Raw genomic sequence first — 22,065 nt, forward strand, 5'->3', positions numbered from 1 at the left:
AGTATAGTGAATTAGATCATGGAATACTGCGTGAATTTGACCATTTTTTTCTTGTTATTCCCCACCTCCAGGCAAGGGGCTTACATTATAGCTAAAGTTTAACTTGCTCAGTCAGCCTAAATTATTCAATCTTCTTTGAATTTTATATAATCAATTAACTCTTCAACAGTTCTGAGTTATTCTGTAAGGACTGTTTCTAAACCTTGCAACTGAGAAAGTAAAGACTGAATGTAGTAAAGACTTTCTATATTAGTTGTCAAAATAAATAATTGCAACAGTTCTGTCAAAAATTAAACTCAGTAAAAGGAAAAAAAGTGTGTTCTCTATTGAATCCCTATGCAAGAATATGCATTTAATTAAATTATATAATAAGGACAGAAGTCAACATTTTATTTGATGCATTTAAATATTATCCATTGTTGTTTGTATAGTCTACTTTACAAGTTAAAGCAAAATAAGTGCCTATATTTCAGTATAAATGCACAGTGCTCACATTTTTTGTGCATTAAAAAAAATCATATTATCAGCTTATGCCTTCAGCTATATTGCTATTACATGGCAGAATATTTTAGTTTTATTATAGTTTGCGGTTTTGATTACTGATAGATTACTGAAATACTACGATTTTGCATGTAGGTAGTTTCTTTTGTGCTTTATTTGAAATGATATACAGCACGCTGAGCGCGCCACATTTTCGAGTGATATTCAAGAGTGCGCTTCTCTCGGAATCTAACAGAAGTGCCACCAGTTTTCACATACGTCTTTTGAGGGAACATACTTTTAACCGGTGAGGGTTCATGATTATTGCGGATTATTGAGCAGAGTCACACCGGTCTGCTTCGCTCATTACAGGCTCGATCTTTCTCATCAGAACACCCATGTATTGAAAATGGTCGGGTTTAAATCAGGCTCATAATTAGGCTACAGCTAATGTGTCGGGCAGGGCCGGGCCCGGACAAAATAAGGGGCTCGGTAGGGTCGGGCTTGATTTTTTGAGCTCTATAGCTCTATAACTGTGACTGATGATTCCAGGGTTTATTGAGGCAGAGGGTTTGACTTACATTTCTCGAGCAGGACTTGCAAAGCCCGCATGTGCATTCAACGCGATAAAGCGTAATTTTAAAGGGACAACCAACATATTATATTTTCCGGCATCATCGGGGCCCTCCCCCGGCCCTGGGCTTAAGCCCAGGTAAGCCCGTGCATTAATGCGGCCCAGCCAACAGGGTGTGACCAAGATATCCATTGATGGTTTGTCGTCGCAAAGTTTCTCATTCATTCTTCTTAAAGGGATAGTTCACCCAAAAATGAAAATTTCTGTCATTTACCCCCATGTTGTTCCAAACCTATACGAGTTTCTTTGTTCTGCTGAGCACAAAATAAGATATTTGTAAGAATGTTTGTAACCAAGCAGATAGACCAACCATTCACTACCATAGTAGGGGGGGAAATACTATAATTAGTAAATGGTTGCTAATCTGCTTTGTTACAAACATTCTTCCAAATATCTTATTTTGTGTTCAGCAGAACAACATTATACAGGATTTGAACAACATGAGGGCGAGTAAATGATGACAGAATTTTCATTTTTGGTGAACTATCCCTTTACCAGCTGAAACACTGGCAAGTAGCAAGAATGCTCCACTGAATCTACTTTGACTGTGTGTGTATTTTCAAAACTAAAGGTGCATTAAAGACATTAAAGAAAAGTGACACGGGCTTTGGTCATTTTTTTTATTGTTTAAAGAAATTTGAAATTAATTCTTATGAAAATGTATTGTTTGTATGACAAATGTTATAAATGCAGATGATACAATGTGTTTTCATTTGTTTTTATCCTCGCTATAACATAACTATATACATAACTAGTTCACCTGCAATTTCTAGTAATAATTAAAACCATTTAAAAATGAAACCCCTAATTAAAACTTTTTTGTTGAATTAATTATAAAAACAGGTTGAGTAAATGTACATTTTAAAGTTGAAGTCAAGTTTGAGCCAACTAAAAATTATTAATTCAATTAAATTTAAAAATAATTGAGCAAACGTACATTTTAATGTTGAAGTCAAGTTTGAGCCAATTAAAAAAATATTAATTCAGGTAACAATTTCTAGAACGAAATTGAGTGAACGTAAAAAATCTGTGGAACTAGTTACTAAATAATAATTAGTTGAAAGCACTAGAAATGTTTTACAGTGTATAGAGTTTATAGTTTGATTGAAACTGAAAGAGATAACAGGTTAGTATTCCACTCTGTTCATGTGATAGAGAAGAAATCCTCTATTGCCATTTTTAATAATATTTTTAAACAGCTTTTTTAAACGTGATATTGATGTTATATGAATGCTCAGTGTGGTTTACAAAAACTTTATTTACTTAATTTAAGCATTTGATTAGTGGGAAGACATCATTTATTTGCTTCAGCAGTAAAAATCTTAATAACCAATAAAACATGATTTTTACATACTTTAATAGAATCACCAACAAATTTATTCAAAACAATGAAATGTTATTTTATAATACATTTTCTAATTATAAGTCACTACATTATCTAATAATAGAGGTACATATTTAACTTTCAAAAACTAGAAATATAGAAAATTACAATATATGTCCAGTAATCTAAGATAGAAAATAAATAAAATAAATTTTCATATGGCAACCTTGCTATATCTTTACATTTTGTTGCTTCGTTTCTTGTCAAACCATCACAAAAAAAATGTCAGTGACATTAACCTGCTTTAACAGTACAATCCATAAACGAATGTAAACAAAAATAACATGTTTATGTTGTATATTGCATTTACAAGGCAGATACATTCACCTTTATGATGCTATTTTCTTTCCCTTATTTCTATTTAGCAAATAAGATATTACTTCAGATTATTATGAGAACTTGTCTCTTCATTGCTATTAGTCTCTGGATCTTGCTTTTCTGCTGTTTTAGTGTTTGAACTGCATTGACTGTTTTCATCTGCATCATGCTCATCTTCATTACTTCTGTTTGAAATAGTTTTGACCAGCTGATCTTTTCCACCGGTTTCTTCATTTAGCATCCCTTTGACATGAATACTGGCATCTATTTGGTTCCCATTATGTGTGCTATTGTCTTTATTCTCTGTAAGCTGGTTTAGGTTTTCATTTTCACTATGTATCTCTCCTGACTTCTTGGCATCACCAACACTCACTGTCTGGTTTTTCTTTTCACTTTCATCTGGATCCTGTTCATCTTTATTATTTTTGTCTGAACCTGTTTTGACTGTTCTCTCACTGGTTTCTCTTTCGTCTGCAGTTCTATTCTCTGTACGCTGGCCAAAGTTTTTATTTTCACTATGTACCTCGTCTGACTTCTTGGCATCACCAACACTCACCGTCTGGATTTTCTTTACACTTTCATCTGGATCCTGTTCATCTTTATTATTTTTGTCTGAACCTGTTTTGACTGTTCTCTCACTGGTTTCTCTTTCGTCTGCAGTTCTATTCTCTGTACGCTGGCCAAAGTTTTTATTTTCACTATGTACCTCGTCTGACTTCTTGGCATCACCAACACTCACCGTCTGGATTTTCTTTTCACTTTCATCTGGATCCTGTTCATCTTTATTATTTTTGTCTGAACCTGTTTTGACTGTTCTCTCACTGGTTTCTCTTTCGTCTGCAGTTCTATTCTCTGTACGCTGGCCAAAGTTTTTATTTTCACTATGTACCTCGTCTGACTTCTTGGCATCACCAACACTCACCGTCTGGATTTTCTTTTCACTTTCATCTGGATCCTGTTCATCTATATTATTTTTGTCTGAACCTGTTTTGACTGTTCTCTCACTGGTTTCTCTTTCGTCTGCAGTTCTATTCTCTGTACGCTGGCCAAAGTTTTTATTTTCACTATGTACCTCGTCTGACTTCTTGGCATCACCAACACTCACCGTCTGGATTTTCTTTTCACTTTCATCTGGATCCTGTTCATCTTTATTATTTTTGTCTGAACCTGTTTTGACTGTTCTCTCACTGGTTTCTCTTTCGTCTGCAGTTCTATTCTCTGTACGCTGGCCAAACTTTTTATTTTCACTATGTACCTCGTCTGACTTCTTGGCATCACCAACACTCACCGTCTGGATTTTCTTTACACTTTCATCTGGATCCTGTTCATCTTTATTATTTTTGTCTGAACCTGTTTTGACTGTTCTCTCACTGGTTTCTCTTTCGTCTGCAGTTCTATTCTCTGTACGCTGGCCAAAGTTTTTATTTTCACTATGTACCTCGTCTGACTTCTTGGCATCACCAACACTCACCGTCTGGATTTTCTTTTCACTTTCAATTGGATCCTGTTCATCTTTATTATTTTTGTCTGAACCTGTTTTGACTGTTCTCTCACTGGTTTCTCTTTCGTCTGCAGTTCTATTCTCTGTACGCTGGCCAAAGTTTTTATTTTCACTATGTACCTCGTCTGACTTCTTGGCATCACCAACACTCACCGTCTGGATTTTTTTTACACTTTCATCTGGATCCTGTTCATCTTTATTATTTTTGTCTGAACCTGTTTTGACTGTTCTCTCACTGGTTTCTCTTTCGTCTGCAGTTCTATTCTCTGTACGCTGGCCAAAGTTTTTATTTTCACTATGTACCTCGTCTGACTTCTTGGCATCACCAACACTCACCGTCTGGATTTTCTTTTCACTTTCATCTGGATCCTGTTCATCTTTATTATTTTTGTCTGAACCTGTTTTGACTGTTCTCTCACTGGTTTCTCTTTCGTCTGCAGTTCTATTCTCTGTACGCTGGCCAAAGTTTTTATTTTCACTATGTACCTCGTCTGACTTCTTGGCATCACCAACACTCACCGTCTGGATTTTCTTTACACTTTCATCTGGATCCTGTTCATCTTTATTATTTTTGTCTGAACCTGTTTTGACTGTTCTCTCACTGGTTTCTCTTTCGTCTGCAGTTCTATTCTCTGTACGCTGGCCAAAGTTTTTATTTTCACTATGTACCTCGTCTGACTTCTTGGCATCACCAACACTCACCGTCTGGATTTTCTTTACACTTTCATCTGGATCCTGTTCATCTTTATTATTTTTGTCTGAACCTGTTTTGACTGTTCTCTCACTGGTTTCTCTTTCGTCTGCAGTTCTATTCTCTGTACGCTGGCCAAAGTTTTTATTTTCACTATGTACCTCCTCTGACTTCTTGGCATCACCAACAATCACCTTTTGATTTTTCTCTACACTTTCACCTGGACCCTGTTCATCTTCATCTACCTCACGTGACAAAAACTTCTTGGGGCCCCAGACAAACTGCTCTCGGGGTTTGAAATTCTTAAATGCAAATCTAACTAGCTCTCGTCTCTTCAATTTGTCCAATACAGCAAACATAAAGTAATCTAGTACACTTTGTTTCACATTTTGAAGGTTTCCTTTCACAAGAGTTTCATGGAGGAAGAACTTGACCAGTGGGGCCTGGTAGTGCTGCAATCCTAGAGTCCCCAGACACTTCAGGATGCGTGTGATGCGCAGGTTGTTGTGTGAATATCTGCAAAATCAAAGAAAAATCCTTTTTTTTATACCGAAACAACATCACTGAAATTCAACAAAAAGGAAAAATATGACAATAAAAACCTGTTCAGGTTGCTAAAGCGTTCCTTCCAGTTATCGGCACGTTTCACCTCTCCAGTTGTTTCGTTGACCAAGCGTATCCCATAAAAATCCAGCATGAGCTTATATGATTTCACCAGTTTCATCTTTGCTGCTTCATCTTTACGAAAAGCCTGGAAATCAATCAATCAGATGAATTTAAACATCCTATATTTTTTTAAATAGCTCAGCTTCTGAATTTGAGACTGATGTTTCTGACTCTAAAATCTGACAAATCCTGTCAGGCAAATCAGTACATATAGTTAAAAGGCCTAAATTAAAATCTAGATGTTTTAAACTAACCTTAATTTCATTTTTTGTGAGAACATGTGCATCCCAATTAACCCCTCGCTCTTGTATTGGAAACAACCTGCAAAGTTTTGATTTGGTTAGTTGAATGATGGTCATTTAAATGTTCTTAAACACTTTCAGGGTCTAGAAGAGTTCAGAAAGAGCTCAGGAATGAGGTGTTACAGGATCTGACCATTGAATGTAGGAGTGACAGTTTTCCAGCAATCTATAATCACCCCGCCACTCCTTGTGAAATTCATCAATGTGAACATCTGCGTAAACAAAGGAGATATGTTAAAGCGTTTGCCTTGATTAAATGACACTTGTATCAGACAAACAAAAATAAATTGTGTAATTTAAATACAGAATGAACACAATGCCATACCATCAGGTGAAGACTTTATTTGACCATGGTAAAACTCCAGGTTATAGAAGCGGCCCTTGACAACAACAACAACAACAACAATTAAAACCAAAGACAACAAAATAAACAGATAAAATAAATAAATATAATGCTATATAACACGTTTCACAATTACTCATTCTGAACAGTTGTATAAAAAAATTAGTTCATGAACACTTTTCATTGTCCAAATATTTGTCATTAATTATTAATATGTTAAATTGTACACTAATTTGCTACGTTACTTTTACATGTATGGTCTGTTTTGGTTACGTTTTTTTTTTCTCCCTGTACTTCCTCTTTTAATTTGTCACATGTTCCTTTGTCTAGTTTCCCACCACTTTTCTGTTGCCATAGTAACACTGGTCAGTTTAGTTAGTTTCAGCTGTGTTTAGTTAAATTTATTTGTGTCACCTGCCCCACTCGGCATTCTAGTCATCAGTGTTTGTATTTAGTTCTCCCATGTTCAGTCACTCATTGTCCAGGCTTATGTTATACTTACCACAGTAGTGTTTGGTGTTCTTTTTAAAGTTTATGTGATTAAAACCTGTCTGTTTGGCAGGCCTGGATCTCCTCATGTTTGCTGCACCACACAACCATAACTGTTACACCCCTACTGTTGGGGTAAGTCACCTAGAATCTCCATATCCCATCCAAAGACCAGACATGTAGTTTCCAGAGGTCTGAACGTGGGTGCCCTGTCCCTGAGAAAGTAAATCCTTCCTCAGTGGAATCTGCCAGGGAGGGATTGTCGCAAGGAACAGTTTCTGGGAACCAGGTCCGGTTGGGCCAATAGGGCGCAACTAGCAAGACCTTGCTCCTGTCCTCCCTTACTTTGCACATGTTCTGTGCGAGTAGGCTTACTGGGGGAATGCATATTTGTGAAGCTTGCTGAGTGATCCCTCGGCCAGGGAGTAAAAAAATTCACATGCTGTAAATCCAATACTGAATCTCTGAACTGTGGCAGCACCCATAGCGCATATAGCTCTAAGAATTTGTTCATCATAAAGGTGTTTAAGCAACAAAACGCATCCACTTGCCCATATTTGACAATCGGAATATCATATGCTATAGTTAAAAAGTAGGGGGAGATGGCCGGCGAGTTGCATCATGCGACAGGATTGTAGACCACCTTGTCAGTTGATGTACAAGATGGTCGCAGTGTCGTCCGTACCGACCAATGTGTCTTTGACCTTCTTCAGATGGCTCAGTGTAAGATGTACTGCCAACAACTCAAGGCATTTGATGTACCAATGCAGTTGAGGACCTATCCAAACCCCTGACACTGCATCCACGTTGTATGCCGTCCTGCCATTGAATGTAGTCAAGCAATTCAGCACTATCTGAGCACGTTCCTCCGTGAGGAATGCTGTCCGTTTGACCGAATCCAACTCCATATCGATAAAAAAGAGGTCCTAGTATGTGCTAGTATAAGCTAGTCATCGAGATAGCTAAGAATGCAAAAGCAACATTCTCTGATGGGAACAAGAGCCCCCTTCTGCAACTTTCGTGAAGACACGGAGACACAGGGACAGCCTGAAGGGAAGGACCTTGTACTGATATGCTCGACCCATATCGAGAATCGAGACAAAAAAGTATGCGCACTTCGCAAACTATAGAATAGTGCAGCTTGTAATGTGCTCTCTTTATTTGCAGGTGCTCTTACCAGCTGTCAGAACATCTTTTTAGCGCTCTCAACAGCGCACCTTGACCAGCTGTGTTTTGCTCAAATAAGGCAAAAAAGAAAAAAAGAAAAAAGAAAGAAAGAAGAAACCGACCCTGCTGCCATGACGTGATACACCCAGGGCCGTACCCACCATTGAGGTCACCGAGGTCCGGACCTCGATAATTCTCCGAGGTGTACATAGAAGTTGCAAAATATTAGCCTATTAAGGCAGCGTGTACAAACAGGTGTTCTCGCCCGGCATATGTTTTCAGTTGTTTCCAATGGATGCGCCGCACTTTTCAATAGCGCCAACAGCTGGCAGGTTTTGTCCATTTTTACGCGTTGAGCGCCCACAGTTCAACTTTGGGTGAACATCAATGTCCAATCACAGTGGAGGAGAGGCGGGACAAATGCCACAACCACCAACCGGTGCTTCAAACAACGACTGATGTTTGACATCACAACACCGCGAGAGCGCTTAATAATCAGGGATGCAAACTAATAATGTTTTCTTGACCTGGTTTTCTTGGAAGCCTTCAGTAAATTTACATTTACAACTTTGTTTTTACCGATACAGACGAAAATGAAAAGACTGCTTCAAACAAAGCTCAGCTTTGAAAAGAGAAAAGATACAAGGCAAGAGAAGGAGACTGGGGAAAAAAGAAAGAGAGAAGATGATGGCGATGAGACAGAAAGAGCAGGTAGCCCACTGTGCTAAGTGTAGAAAAAGCATTAGCCTACAATATATTCCAAATTGCTAGACATAATGTGATTCTTGTCTGTGAAATCCAGGCTAAAGTCTCATAATCTAATATTGAGATTAGGAGCATCAAATTTTGATTTCACTCATTGGTTATATTTTCACATTGATTTCTATCTTTGACATGATCTTACTCATTCAACATTAAATATATCAAGGTTATATGTTCAAATAATGTTCTTTACATAATGTAAATCACAAAAATTAACTTTAGCTAGATTTTCAAAGACGGAGTCACACATATATCGTCTTTGGCTCAATTTAACTACAAAACAGATTTTCTGATTTTCTAATTTGAAGTCTATTTTTTTTGCAACATTTAACCAGATTCTCATTTATAAAAATCTGTTGTCTTCTTAAAATAATTTATACTGCACACTGACATGGTTTTAAAGCTACAGTTAGCTGATTCTTTGATTTTCTTATGTCTTAAAATGCATATGTAAAGGAAGGAAATGTTGTTGTTTTTCAAAGCATCCAAAATTCATATTTGGACCTCGGTATTTAGAAAATCCTGGGTACGGCCCTGGATACACCCACGGTTTTAGCCCACAGGCCTTATGTTTAATGTGCTCTAAACATAATGTACACTGATAAGCTAGAAGTGGCAAATTATGAGTGTAATAGTAGAAACAGGATGCATTACTTACTTCACTTAGTTCATCATCATCATCATCATCATCTAAGTTCTAGAGTCAGAAACAAACAATTATATAAGACTGAATTTGAGAAACAGTGTACAGCAGGTTTTAATTTTGGATGATTTATTCGCCTGTTTATTCATGTTTCAATCGAGTAGATACACTCTAAAAAATTGGTGCTATTTGGCACTAAAAGGGGTTCTTGGCTTGTAATCATAGGGTAACCACTTTCGGTGCCAAATAGCACCATATCTTTCTATCATATCACATTCTCTAGAGCACCTTTGTCAAACGGCACTATGTAGAACCCATAACAGGTGCCATATCGCATTTTATTTCTTAATATTGGTGCTAAATGTCACCAACAGTAGTTATTTGGCGTGTAAAGAACCTTTAAAGGGGCTTGAAAGGTTCTTTGTATGTCAGTGGTGCTATATAGCACCTTTACCACCCCAAATAACAGCTGAAAAACCACTGAAGAACCACACAGGGGGTTACCAGGTTCTGTATTACCCCTTTTCCACCAGAATGAACCAGATGCTAGTTCGGGGCCAGTGCTAGTGTCAGTTCTAAGTTGGTTCAACTTGAGAGCCTTCTAAGAACCGTTTGCTTTTCCACATGCTAAGAGCCACAACAGAGCCAGGTCTTATGTCATACCAGAGTCCTGCACAGGTCCATCCCAGACCCGTTAATATTGCCAGTTATCCGATCCGTGCCCGCAATAAATCACACACGCTAAGATTATTCCAGTTAAAATGGTTTATTTATTTTTTCTTGTACCTCTCTCAACATCACAACAGCGACATGAATGGGCTAATGAAACAGGCTAAAGTGCCTTTATAGACTCGTTGTCAACAATTTCATATACACCACTCACCAACTTTACATTTACTTCATCCATTGCTAATCCTGCAACGCTCGCTCCATCTGGGCTACGAGAGGCATCAACAAAAGCCGCACTGTCGCAGTGGTGGTGATGTGATGGTCAAATGGCATATCGTTGTTGTGTGTATGTTTAAAGGTAATTTGGACATAGAAATTGTAATACAGTATGTTCGGGGGGGAAGAAGGAGGACCGGATCGTTTTGATCGTTTTTCGAGAACCGGCGAACAAAACAAAAGTAACGTGGCCCCTCACGGACATCTGCCACGCACACACATAATAAAACAAACACAACTCAACGTAAAATCCAGGTCTGGTGATCTCTTGTCCTTTATTGGTGTCGCTCGTCCTTATATGCCTCCGAGCTCCCTCATAAGACTCGAGACCCGGTGTAGCTCGCAGGTGACGCTTATTAACCATCACGTCCGGTCTCGCTCGCTCCTCCACCTCGCCACAGAAATATTGCACATAACAATGTATTTTATCCGCGCTTCTACCCGCCCACACGAAATTAATTATTCCCCCGCATCCTCACCCGTGTATTTTATAAATGTCACAATCCACCCGTTTTAGCCACTTTTATGCCCGCGGGTACACCCGACCCGTTGCAGGACTCTACTGCTAGCGAGGCAGCGAGAAACACACACACACCAGGCATGTTCTATCTAATGCATCGACGCAGCGCAGACCAACCCACATATGATATCCAAATACTGCGGATATCAGTATTTCAAAAGCATAAGGAGTCGTTTGATCTCGCTGTACTTTGATGTCATACGGCGATGTCACAGCACCGATGCATCTCGAGCCTTCCATCAACAATGGCGAACTTTGCGTTACTATTGATTCGACATTGTTAATCATCGGCATCAAAACAGTGAATCCATTGCATTCATGCAGTTCGCAGTAATTTGTATAGACGGTGATTACAAACGAGCAGCAGCTATTAGCTCCATTAGCTGCTATTTAAAAAAGGCGGATCTCAAGTTTAAGTTCATCTTGCTGACCCGAATTAGCACCAGCACTGCCTTGGTGGAAAAGGGGTATATATGGTAACTGTGCTATATAGCACCTCAGTCATCCCAAAGAACTGGTTAAGAACCGCTGAAGAACCACTGAATCACCAAGATTTGGTGCTATACAGCACTTAACAGATTTCCTTATATATGATTACAAGCCAAAGAACCACTTTTAGTACTATATAGCTCCGTTTTTTTAGAGTGTATGCTCATTTTACTCAAAGGAGAGAGGGGTAAGACATGGCAGTGGGTAAGTTATGTTACCTGATAATCTAGGTAGAAAATATCCACAGTTTTGTCATGACATTATGTGTACTAGACACTTTCTTTTTCGAAAAGTCAGATTTTTATCTTAAATAGTAAATAGTTACATTAAGTTTGACCTCTTGATGCTTTCTCCTTGTCAAAAAGGAAAACAGCATAACAAATGGCACATCTTACCCCACTCGTTCTTATATGAAGGTAATGAAACTTACCCGGACACTGTCCTGAAAGTATCGCATGTCCTTTGCAGCACGTATGTTCATGAGACAGGTTATGTTGATCTTTAAACAAATCCCAAATAAGACAGCAGTTTGTTTAAAAATATAATAATAATAAAACAGAAAGAATGATAATTAACATAAGACAATGTTTTATGTGGGGTGGGTTCAAATCATTGGAACAAGATAATTCCTCGAGCCGTCTTTCCTGCTCCGATCTCTGTACCGCTCTTACAGTGTTGCCACTGGCAACCGATAGCATCGGATCCCAAAATGGTGGATGGGCCCAAACAACCCGCCCAATTTGTCACGTGACAGCAAGCTACCATGACAAATGTCTTCATTCTCAATTTTGTATTGTATGTTTTAGCAAGAAAGTAATATGGCAACGCTGTTTGCCTCTGCAAACCAGTTTGTTAACCCCTTGACACGTACAATCACATTCTAGGCTGGTCCCTGCAGCGTACGATCACATATATGATAGAACATTCAGTGATCAACTGCCAAATTAAAAACTACGACTTTATTCAGCATAGTATTCTCTTCCGCGTTTGTTTTCAATCATTTCAATCATGAATCAATGCTGATTCATGACAGTTTGAATCTTTATTTGAGGTTTGAAAACAAACGTTGAAGAGAAGACAATTTTTTCTATTTTTGGACCAAAATGTATTTTCGATGCTTCAAGAGATTCTAATGAACTAACTGATGTCTCATATGGACTACTTTGATGATGTTTTTATTCCCTTTCTGGACATGGACAGAAATGGACAGTATAGTGTGCATACACTTAGATATGCTGTTGGACTAAATATAAAATATTTTAAACTATGTTCCGAAGATGAACAGAGGTAGCCTGACAAGCCTGACCCACATCAAGATGTTTGGTCTGGAAACTCACCATAGACAGGGCTCAATCCGAGAGGCGGGATAAACGGTTGTCTTTCAAACTCCCTCTGCACGTGATAGGATAGCGGTACACCAACCGGAGCAACGACGGTGAAGGGGAGCTCGCTGACTGATTAAACATTCGCCGTATCCGGTCAGCTAAACTCCGAACACATCTTCCCTTTTTAAGAATGACTTCAGTGCTGCTCTTTGTTCTTTTCTCAGAGGAAAGCTTAACTCCAAGTCTTCCGGAGGCGCGGGCAGAGCTGATTCGATAGACCGCCACCGTTCACCAGTTTCTTACTAGAAGACTGTGCTACTAGAAGCACGCAAACGCAACTCGGCCGTCGTCATTATGGCCCCGCCCGCCGACTCTATAGCCTACCTACACGATATGATTGGGCCGTCCAGATTCTGAGGAATACAGCTCAGATAGGAATTGAGAGTTGCTAGACCACACTTGCGGGCAAATTAAATTTGCTGCCGCTAGGGTGCGTCTAGATTTCTAAGCTAGAACAGAGGTCTTATGGGTGTGGAACGACATTAGGGTGGGTCAATGACATACATTTCCTTTTTGGGTGAACTAACCCTTTAATGTTTATTGTAGGTTTCATACACTTCAAATTACATTACACAATCAAAAATTATAAATATCAGGAGAAGCGGATGATCTTAGGTTGTAAATCCAGCATGGCCCATCTCCGTCAGTGTTGAAACATATACTGGTGGCCGGACACCCGCAGTCCGTGATAACTTTACCGAACAACTAACACAACCATTTTCGACTCTGTTCCCTCACATAATGTCACATAACATATCAGGTGAAGTATGGGGTTACTCTGCCACAGTTCTGCGCGCGCAAGATCATATTTTGAGTGCGCAAAAGGTCATTTCATGCACGTGTGAACTGAGTTTGGCGGAGAAATATTTGTCTCGAAAATAAGAAAGTATTTTGAGTGAACGAAAATCTATTTTGCATTTAAAATAAGCTTATTTAGTTGTGCACCGACGTTCTTTGACATTTATTTCCAAGTTCAAATGTCTACCATTTGACAAACACGTAAGTATTTTATTTTTTCTAAATTAATATCAAATCGTATCAAGTAGATAATAGTTCTTCTTACTGATCTTACTGAAGTTAGTTTTAGTTATTTAGGGTCTCTAATGTTACACATTTTCAGAAATAAAAATAGACAGACTTTTCGCCTATATTAATTAATGAATGTGAACAAATACAGCCTCAGAATATTTAAAAATAAAAGCCATCAAAATAAACATTGGAATGCAATGTAAAAACAGTAAAATAATAATAAATATACTTCATATCCTTGAATTTATCTAAACAAACAAACAAAAAACATTCAGCACAGATGTTCTTTAAAAAATAATAATAATTTGATTATGCTAAAAAGATGGGATAACTCATTTTACATACTATTTAGGTTGTATATTGTGCACATTGGAAGGCAGGCTTGTTCTATCTCACGGCAACCCCCCCCCCCCCAAATAAATAAATAAATAAAATATTGTTATGTGGGTAACCATTACATACATACAAATATAATAATAATAATAATGCGTAAATTTATATAGCGCTTTTCAAGGCACTCAAAGCGCTTTACATTGAAGGGGGGAATCTCCTCAACCACCACCAATGTGCAGCATCCACCTGGATGATGCGACGGCAGCCATATTGCGCCAGAACGCTCACCACACACCAGCCGATTGGTGGAGAGGAGACTGAGTGATGAAGCCAATCAGGATATGGGGATTATTAGGAGGCCATGATGGACAGAGGCCAATGGGCAAATTTGGCCAGGATGCCGGGGTTACACCCCTACTCTTTTTCCGAAAGACATCCTGGGATTTTTAATGACCACAGAGAGTCAGGACCTCGGTTTAACGTCTCATCCGAAAGACGGTTCAAATATAACATCAAGTGAAGATATTGGGTTTGACCCCAGACACTACTTTGTGGTTTACACACCCAAGATTTTCACTTACTGTTATATTTGTATTTGTGTAATTGTTACCCACATAACGTTCTTTTTTTGCAGTGAGTAAGGAACATTTCAAGGTGCATACTAACCTACCAAAATAGTATGTAAAATTAGTAATTTAGTCTATATTTTACAGTATTGTACAGTATAAGTCTTGTGACAATAGTCTATGCAAAACCATTCAATGTATTTGTCCTTCTGAGTATATAGGTATGATATTGCATGCATGGACATGCATACTTTTTATACTTCTTCCTTTTATATTAATTTAGAAAAAATAAGATACTTATGTGTGTTTGTCAAATGGTAGACTTTTGAACTTGGAAATAAATGTCAAAGACTTTATAACAGTGTTAAGTTTGATTTTCCATATTTCCACCATGTATATTTTCCTTGTCTGCTGTAGAGTAATGCAGGGAGTCGTGTTAAGCCAGCCTATCAGAATTTAGCAGTCTCATCTCTGATTGGCTGGAATTATGTCATATTGTAAGGTTCAGTTGTGTTGAGCAAGCGAGCCGTTGAGCAGCGGGTATCGGAGCGCAAGCAACCAAGACGTTGCACATGTGAAATATAACGTCGGCGCACATCCAAATAAGCTTATTTTAAATGCAAAATTGATTTTCGCTCGCTCTAAAAACTTTCTTATTTGTGAGACGAACATTTCTCTGCAAAACTCAGTTCACGCATGCGCGAAATGCCCTTTTGCGCACTCAAAATATGATCTTGCGTGCGCAGAATTGTGTCAGAATAGTAACCCCATAGGTGAAGTGGAAGATCTTGTGTTGTAAATCCAGCAGGCTCTGACTCCCTGAGTGTTGAAAACACATAATGGCGGTGCCCCGCCCACAGCCCGTGATAACTGATCATCAAACACATGAACTAGGTGGTTAGCGAATCAAAACACAGCCAGGCCAGCTAACCAATCTGAGCCCATTGGCTTCATTGAACCAGGAAACCATCAGACCGTTTTTACAAGAAGGGACAGAGCAGTGTAGAATAAAGGTAAATTATATGAAAAATAATGCAATTTTTTAACAACGAAGCATGAACACAAGTTACTGTGTACCCCACAAACACAATCAGGCATTAGAAAGAATGTGTTTTACCACCCCTTTAAGGGTTAAGGGGGCGGGGCAAACAACAAAGCCTCCCAGACACCCAGGACATTTTTACTTTTTATTTTTTAAGAGAAGGTGGTCGATTATGGGTCGAGGAATAAACTTTATTCAAACAAACAACATGTAAAACAAAATAAGACAGCACTGCCTTCCAAACATACCTTCTTTCTGGGTGTTTTATTTTCGTTTTCATCCTCCCATGTGGAATCAAACTCACACTCATCATCATCGTCTGATTTCGTGTCAATAGAAATACTAGGGGGAGTATCGCAAAAAGAAAGTATCGCACAGAACACGCAGAGACCAAGTATATAAAATCTTACAGCAGACATAAGAACCAGGACTCTAAAAAGCTCAGTCTTCCCACTTAAGAGAAACAATAAGTCATAAACCGAAAGTAATGTAGTGCTTTCCAGAATGACACCACCCGAGTTGACTAAAGGGTTGCCATGTCTTCAATTAATGTTCAGTCCAAAAGAAGGCTAGTAAGACACTGCTTCTTTACATGTATTAAGCCAATGGTGGCATGAAGTAAGTCAGCAGAACAGGCAGCTATTTTAGCTATTTGCATGATCCAAACTTTAATAACATCTTAATAAGAATATTCTAAAAACATGTTTTTTTCCCCCTTTCTTTTTACTATTTGCAGGATCAAAACCTTAATAAAAATCTTAAGAATATTTTTTTAAAACAAAAATAAATAATCACATAAAGAATTATAGAACACAATCATCTTTTCTTAAAGATGGCTGCTGTCTGTTTATGTGTAATGGACTGTCTTTATAAAGTATCTTCTTATTAAACTGTTTGTACACTTACAAAGTTCTCAATACTTCGGTTTGCATGTAGGGACCCTCATTATGCAGTTAAAGTTGTCTTTTAACTGCTGCCATGAAAAGCAAACAAAAATTACATTAATTTCCCACTGAAACTTAATTGTTAACAAAACTCTGCTATGTGCTAATACAGTGTTTATTTAGTTACTTAAAGTGAACTACATTTTAATTCCACTAGATTCAGCTTACTCTAATAAAGTGAGTTTTTATAGAGTTTATAGTTTGATTGAAACTGAAAGAGTTAACAGGTTAGTATTCCACTCTGATCATGTGATAGAGAAGAAACCCTCTATTGCCATTTTTAATAATATTTTTAAACAGCTTTTTTAAACGTGATATTGATGTTATATGAATGTTCAGTGTGGTTTACAAAAACTTTATATTCTTAAGTTAAGCATTTGATTAGTGGGAAGACATTTATTTGCTTCAGCAGTAAAAATCTTAAAAACCAATAAATCATGATTTTTTCATAATTTACATTTACATTTAATCATTTAGCAGACGCTTTTATCCAAAGCGACTTACAAAAAAGGGGAGAGTAATAGAAGCAACGGAACAGACAAGGCCAAAAACCTGTAAGAGCTGTAAGAAATCTCAATTAATTAGCACAATACACAATTTTTTTTTTTTTGTTTGTTTTTTAAAGACAGACATCTACAACAAAAACTCACGTATGCAAAGTGCCGAACACTGGATTTTGATAGCTATGACTTTAATAGAATCACCAACAAATTTATACAAAACAATGAAATGTTATTTTATAATACATTTTCTAATTATAAGTCACTACATTATCTAATAATAGAGGTATATATTTAACTTTCAAAAACTAGAAATATAGAAAATTACAATATATGTCCAGTAATCTAAGATAGAAAATAAATAAAATAAATTTTCATATGGCAACCTTGCTATATCTTTACATTTTGTTGCTTCGTTTCTTGTCAAACCATCACAAAAAAAATGTCAGTGACATTAACCTGCTTTAACAGTACAATCCATAAACGAATGTAAACAAAAATAACATGTTTATGTTGTATATTGCATTTACAAGGCAGATACATTCACCTTTATGATGCTATTTTCTTTCCCTTATTTCTATTTAGCAAATAAGATATTACTTCAGATTATTATGAGAACTTGTCTCTTCATTGCTATTAGTCTCTGGATCTTGCTTTTCTGCTGTTTTAGTGTTTGAACTGCATTGACTGTTTTCATCTGCATCATGCTCATCTTCATTACTTCTGTTTGAAATAGTTTTGACCAGCTGATCTTTTCCACCGGTTTCTTCATTTAGCATCCCTTTGACATGAATACTGGCATCTATTTGGTTCCCATTATGTGTGCTATTGTCTTTATTCTCTGTAAGCTGGTTTAGGTTTTCATTTTCACTATGTATCTCTCCTGACTTCTTGGCATCACCAACACTCACTGTCTGGTTTTTCTTTTCACTTTCATCTGGATCCTGTTCATCTTTATTATTTTTGTCTGAACCTGTTTTGACTGTTCTCTCACTGGTTTCTCTTTCGTCTGCAGTTCTATTCTCTGTACGCTGGCCAAAGTTTTTATTTTCACTATGTACCTCGTCTGACTTCTTGGCATCACCAACACTCACCGTCTGGATTTTCTTTTCACTTTCATCTGGATCCTGTTCATCTTTATTATTTTTGTCTGAACCTGTTTTGACTGTTCTCTCACTGGTTTCTCTTTCGTCTGCAGTTCTATTCTCTGTACGCTGGCCAAAGTTTTTATTTTCACTATGTACCTCGTCTGACTTCTTGGCATCACCAACAATCACCTTTTGATTTTTCTCTACACTTTCACCTGGACCCTGTTCATCTTCATCTACCTCACGTGACAAAAACTTCTTGGGGCCCCAGACAAACTGCTCTCGGCGTTTGAAATTCTTAAAGGCAAATCTAACCAGCTCTCGTCTCTCTGATTTGTCCAATACAGCAAACATAAAGTAATCTAGTGCACTTTGTTTCACATTTTGAAGGTTTCCTTCCACAAGAGTTTCATGGAGGAAGAACTTGACCAGTGGGGCCTGGTAGTGCTGCAATCCTAGAGTCCCCAGACACTTCAGGATGCGTGTGATGCGCAGGTTGTTGTGTGTATATCTGCAAAATAAAAGAAAAATACTTTTTTTATACCGAAACAACATCACTGAAATTCAACAAAAAGGAAAAATATGACAATAAAAACCTGTTCAGGTTGCTAAAGCGTTCCTTCCAGTTATTGGCACGTTTCACCTCTCCTGTTGTTTCGTTGACCAAGCGTATCCCATAAAAATCCAGCATGAGCTTATATGATTTCACCAGTTTCATCTTTGCTGCTTCATCTTTACGAAAAGCCTGGAAATCAATCAATCAGATGAATTTAAACATCCTATATTTTTTTAAATAGCTCAGCTTCTGAATTTCAGACTGATGTTTCTGACTCTAAAATCTGACAAATCCTGTCAGGCAAATCAGTACATATAGTTAAAAATCCTAAATTAAAATCTAGATGTTTTAAACTGACCTTTATTTCCTTTTTTGTGAGAACATGTGCATCCCAATTAACCCCTCGCTCTTGTATTGGAAACAACCTGCAAAGTTTTGATTTGATTAGTTGAATGATGGTCATTTAAATGTTCTTAAACACTTTCGCGGTCTAGAAGAGTTCAGAAAGAGCTCAAGAATGAGGTGTTACAGGATCTGACCATTGAATGTAAGAGTGACAGTTTTCCAGCAATCTATAATCACCCCGCCACTCCTTGTGAAATTCATCAATGTGAACATCTGCGTAAACAAAGGTGATATGTCAAAGCGTTTGCCTTGATTAAATGACACTTGTATCAGACAAACAAAAATAAATTGTGTAATTTAAATACAGAATGAACACAATGCCATACCATCAGGTGAAGACTTTATTCTACCATGGTAAAACTCCAGGTTATAGAAGCGGCCCTTGACAACAAGCAACAATAACAATGATAAAAACACTACATTAACCATTCTCAAGCATCTGCTCCAAATCAAGACTACTTTGTGGGTTATGAAACCAGGTCGAGTTTTGTGCAAATGATACTCTAGGCCAACTGAATATTAAAGACCAATTTCATCACTCATTACATGCGCCAAATCTTTCAAGTCTTTATTTATCTATTTTCTTTAACCATATTATGTGACAAACATTAAGTTTGTGCAGCAAATAATTTTATTAGTTCAGTTTTATTTAGTGCAGGGCTTAGCTAAAATTAGCAATTAATGAAAACTTTTTTTAGAAATAAGAACTGGTAATTGCTTGTTTTTTTTAAACAGAATTATGATTTTATTAATAACTTCCTGCTTTGAAAGAAAATAAAGAAGTTTCACATTCCTATTTCCATTGCGACACGCCAAACTTGTCACTTGACACGTTGTGTTGCTTGACTGATGTATCGCGAGTTGAGAAGTCAAGTTGCAATGATGACATAACTGTCAGTTATTTAGTTAATCTCAACAGATGTTATAGTAAAAACGCAGTAAAGGTTTGAGAGAATTACACATTTAATACTTATTTCATATGCAAAGATGTTGGCCAATCATAGCAAAGGGTGTTTACATTAGTCTCACAGCAGAGCGTTCAAATCAGAGGGCTAAAATCAGAGTAGAATATGGCCTTTTATTTCTAAATTATGACGTTTTTGATATGCAGCACCTTAGGAAACATTAAAAAAAATCAGTTCATGAACCCTTTAAGGTTTTTACTAGTACTGACAGGTATTTAAATGATGGAAACCTAAAATACATATTATGTTGTTGAATACACTGAACAGTTGTGAATGTGATATATAACAACTAAATCCATATCTGGCTCAGTGCTGCCAATCAAAGAGCAAATGTTTTGAACATGTGCAATACACATGAAGGGTTAATATACACAATAAAAGCACTGACTGGCTGGACAGTGCTATCTTAAACGTTTAATTTTTAGGATTTTTAGACATTAACTCATGGGCCACATTAGGAGGTGGATATAAATGATGACAGTAGGATCTTGTGGGCCTCATGAAATGAGGTGGCGGGCCTTGTGTTTAACATGCTTTAAACATAATGTACACTCATAAGCTAGAAGTGACAAATTCTGTGTAATAGTAGAAACAGGATTCATTACTTACTTCACTTAGTTCATCATCATTATCATCATCTAAGTTCTAGAGTCAGAAACAAACAATCATATAAGACTTTTTTTTTTAAATACATGGATTTTTTTTTGCATACAGTGGAGGACTCTACTCTTTCATAAGTAGATATGCTCATTAGAGATAAAGGAGAGTGAGGTAAGATGTGTCAGTGGGTAAATTGTGTTGTGTCGGTAAACCTCATTAATCTAGGTAAGAAAATGTGCACAATTTTTTTCATGACACCATTGTGTACTTTATTATTATGCGTATCTTAGTCATTTTATGGCTGTATAATTTAGATGTTACATTAGTTTTACTTACTGGTTTCTTTCTCCTTGTCAAGAAGGACAACTGCATTAAAAAGTTGCACAACTCACCCCACTATCTTATAATAAGGTAATGAAACTTACCCGGACACTGTGCCGAAAGGCTTGCATGTCCTTAGCAGCATAAGTGTTTCTGTCAATCATTCTGTAGTTCTTTAAACACACACAAAAATCCCAAATTAGACAGTTGTTTGCAAAAACATTTTTATATCGTAAAGTGGGAAGAATAGCTAGTAAATGGTAGCCGAAACAACGTTCCAAAAAACAAGACTCGGTGAATAAACGCTGCTGTATAATGACGATTCTAGGGGAAAATATACATTTTGTGCCCAAACTTACCTTCTTTCTGGGTTGTTTATTTTCGCCTCCATCCTCCCATGTGGAGTCAAAATCACACTTATCATCTAACTCCATGTTAATTTGGTGAATAAATCGCACACCTCGGTAACTACCAAGAACACGCCAAAACAAATTCAAAGTCCTACGTACAAATCTTAACACACCACAAATCAAAGACTTCAGGAACTGTATGAAGTACATCAAGAGAAAATCCCGAGTAACCTGTCGAACAACCCGTGCTCAACCCTCCAACTGTCAAGAGAAAATGAAACCTCATAGTGAATCGAAAGCATTTCTAGGCTACAAATCAATAAGGAAGAGCAGAGGTCACGTTTACGCGAGGGTTGCCAGGTCTGTCTTAAATGTTCTGCCAAAAGTTTATACCCCACAGCAAAGAAAACGAGGTTGGTTTTCTAGCTTTTTTTTTTTGTTGTTTGCTTGTTTTATTTTTTTTTTATTTTTTTATTTTTTTAATATCATGCCTTTTTCTAGGAGAAAAAATACAATGAAACAAATGTGTCCTATAAATAGTCACCTTGTACTCTTTTATTGCCTTGTATTGTCACTGTTTTATGCACATTGCACGTGAAAGATGTTATCATATTTCGTATTCTACTTTTGAAATCTACTTCTTAAGT

At 37.3% G+C, this 22,065-nt stretch overlaps 3 protein-coding genes across 3 annotated transcripts in view; all 3 read right to left on the reverse strand.

The window, feature by feature from the left end:
- LOC137057756 (opioid growth factor receptor-like) overlaps positions 1-16,199 on the reverse strand; it is a 39,085-nt gene extending 22,886 nt beyond the window's left edge. Inside the window, exons 1-3 of the mRNA XM_067430782.1 lie at positions 15,938-16,199; positions 11,765-11,833; positions 9,396-9,434 (exon numbers count right to left, since the gene is read on the reverse strand). Of these exons, the coding sequence (XP_067286883.1) occupies positions 9,396-9,434; positions 11,765-11,833; positions 15,938-16,108 (279 nt within the window). The 5' untranslated portion in view covers positions 16,109-16,199. The remainder of the gene's footprint in view (positions 1-9,395; positions 9,435-11,764; positions 11,834-15,937) is intronic.
- LOC137058841 (opioid growth factor receptor-like) lies at positions 2,875-6,070 on the reverse strand. The gene is made up of 3 exons (XM_067432340.1): positions 5,929-6,070; positions 5,611-5,759; positions 2,875-5,524 (listed from the first exon to the last, which is right to left on the reverse strand). The coding sequence occupies exons 1-3, from the start codon at positions 6,031-6,033 to the stop codon at positions 2,875-2,877; spliced, it is 2,904 nt and encodes a 967-aa protein (XP_067288441.1). The 5' UTR covers positions 6,034-6,070.
- A 1,111-nt stretch (positions 16,200-17,310) lies between the features above and the next one.
- LOC137057755 (opioid growth factor receptor-like protein 1) lies at positions 17,311-21,725 on the reverse strand. Its single transcript, XM_067430781.1, has 8 exons — positions 21,428-21,725; positions 21,173-21,241; positions 20,757-20,792; positions 19,509-19,563; positions 19,317-19,395; positions 19,136-19,202; positions 18,818-18,966; positions 17,311-18,732 (listed from the first exon to the last, which is right to left on the reverse strand). The coding sequence occupies exons 1-8, from the start codon at positions 21,626-21,628 to the stop codon at positions 17,730-17,732; spliced, it is 1,659 nt and encodes a 552-aa protein (XP_067286882.1). The 5' UTR covers positions 21,629-21,725; the 3' UTR covers positions 17,311-17,729.
- Between the last annotated feature and the right edge of the window lie 340 nt (positions 21,726-22,065).

Source organism: Pseudorasbora parva, chromosome 22, assembly GCF_024679245.1.
Source record: "Pseudorasbora parva isolate DD20220531a chromosome 22, ASM2467924v1, whole genome shotgun sequence".
NCBI classification, from domain to species: domain Eukaryota; kingdom Metazoa; phylum Chordata; class Actinopteri; order Cypriniformes; family Gobionidae; genus Pseudorasbora; species Pseudorasbora parva.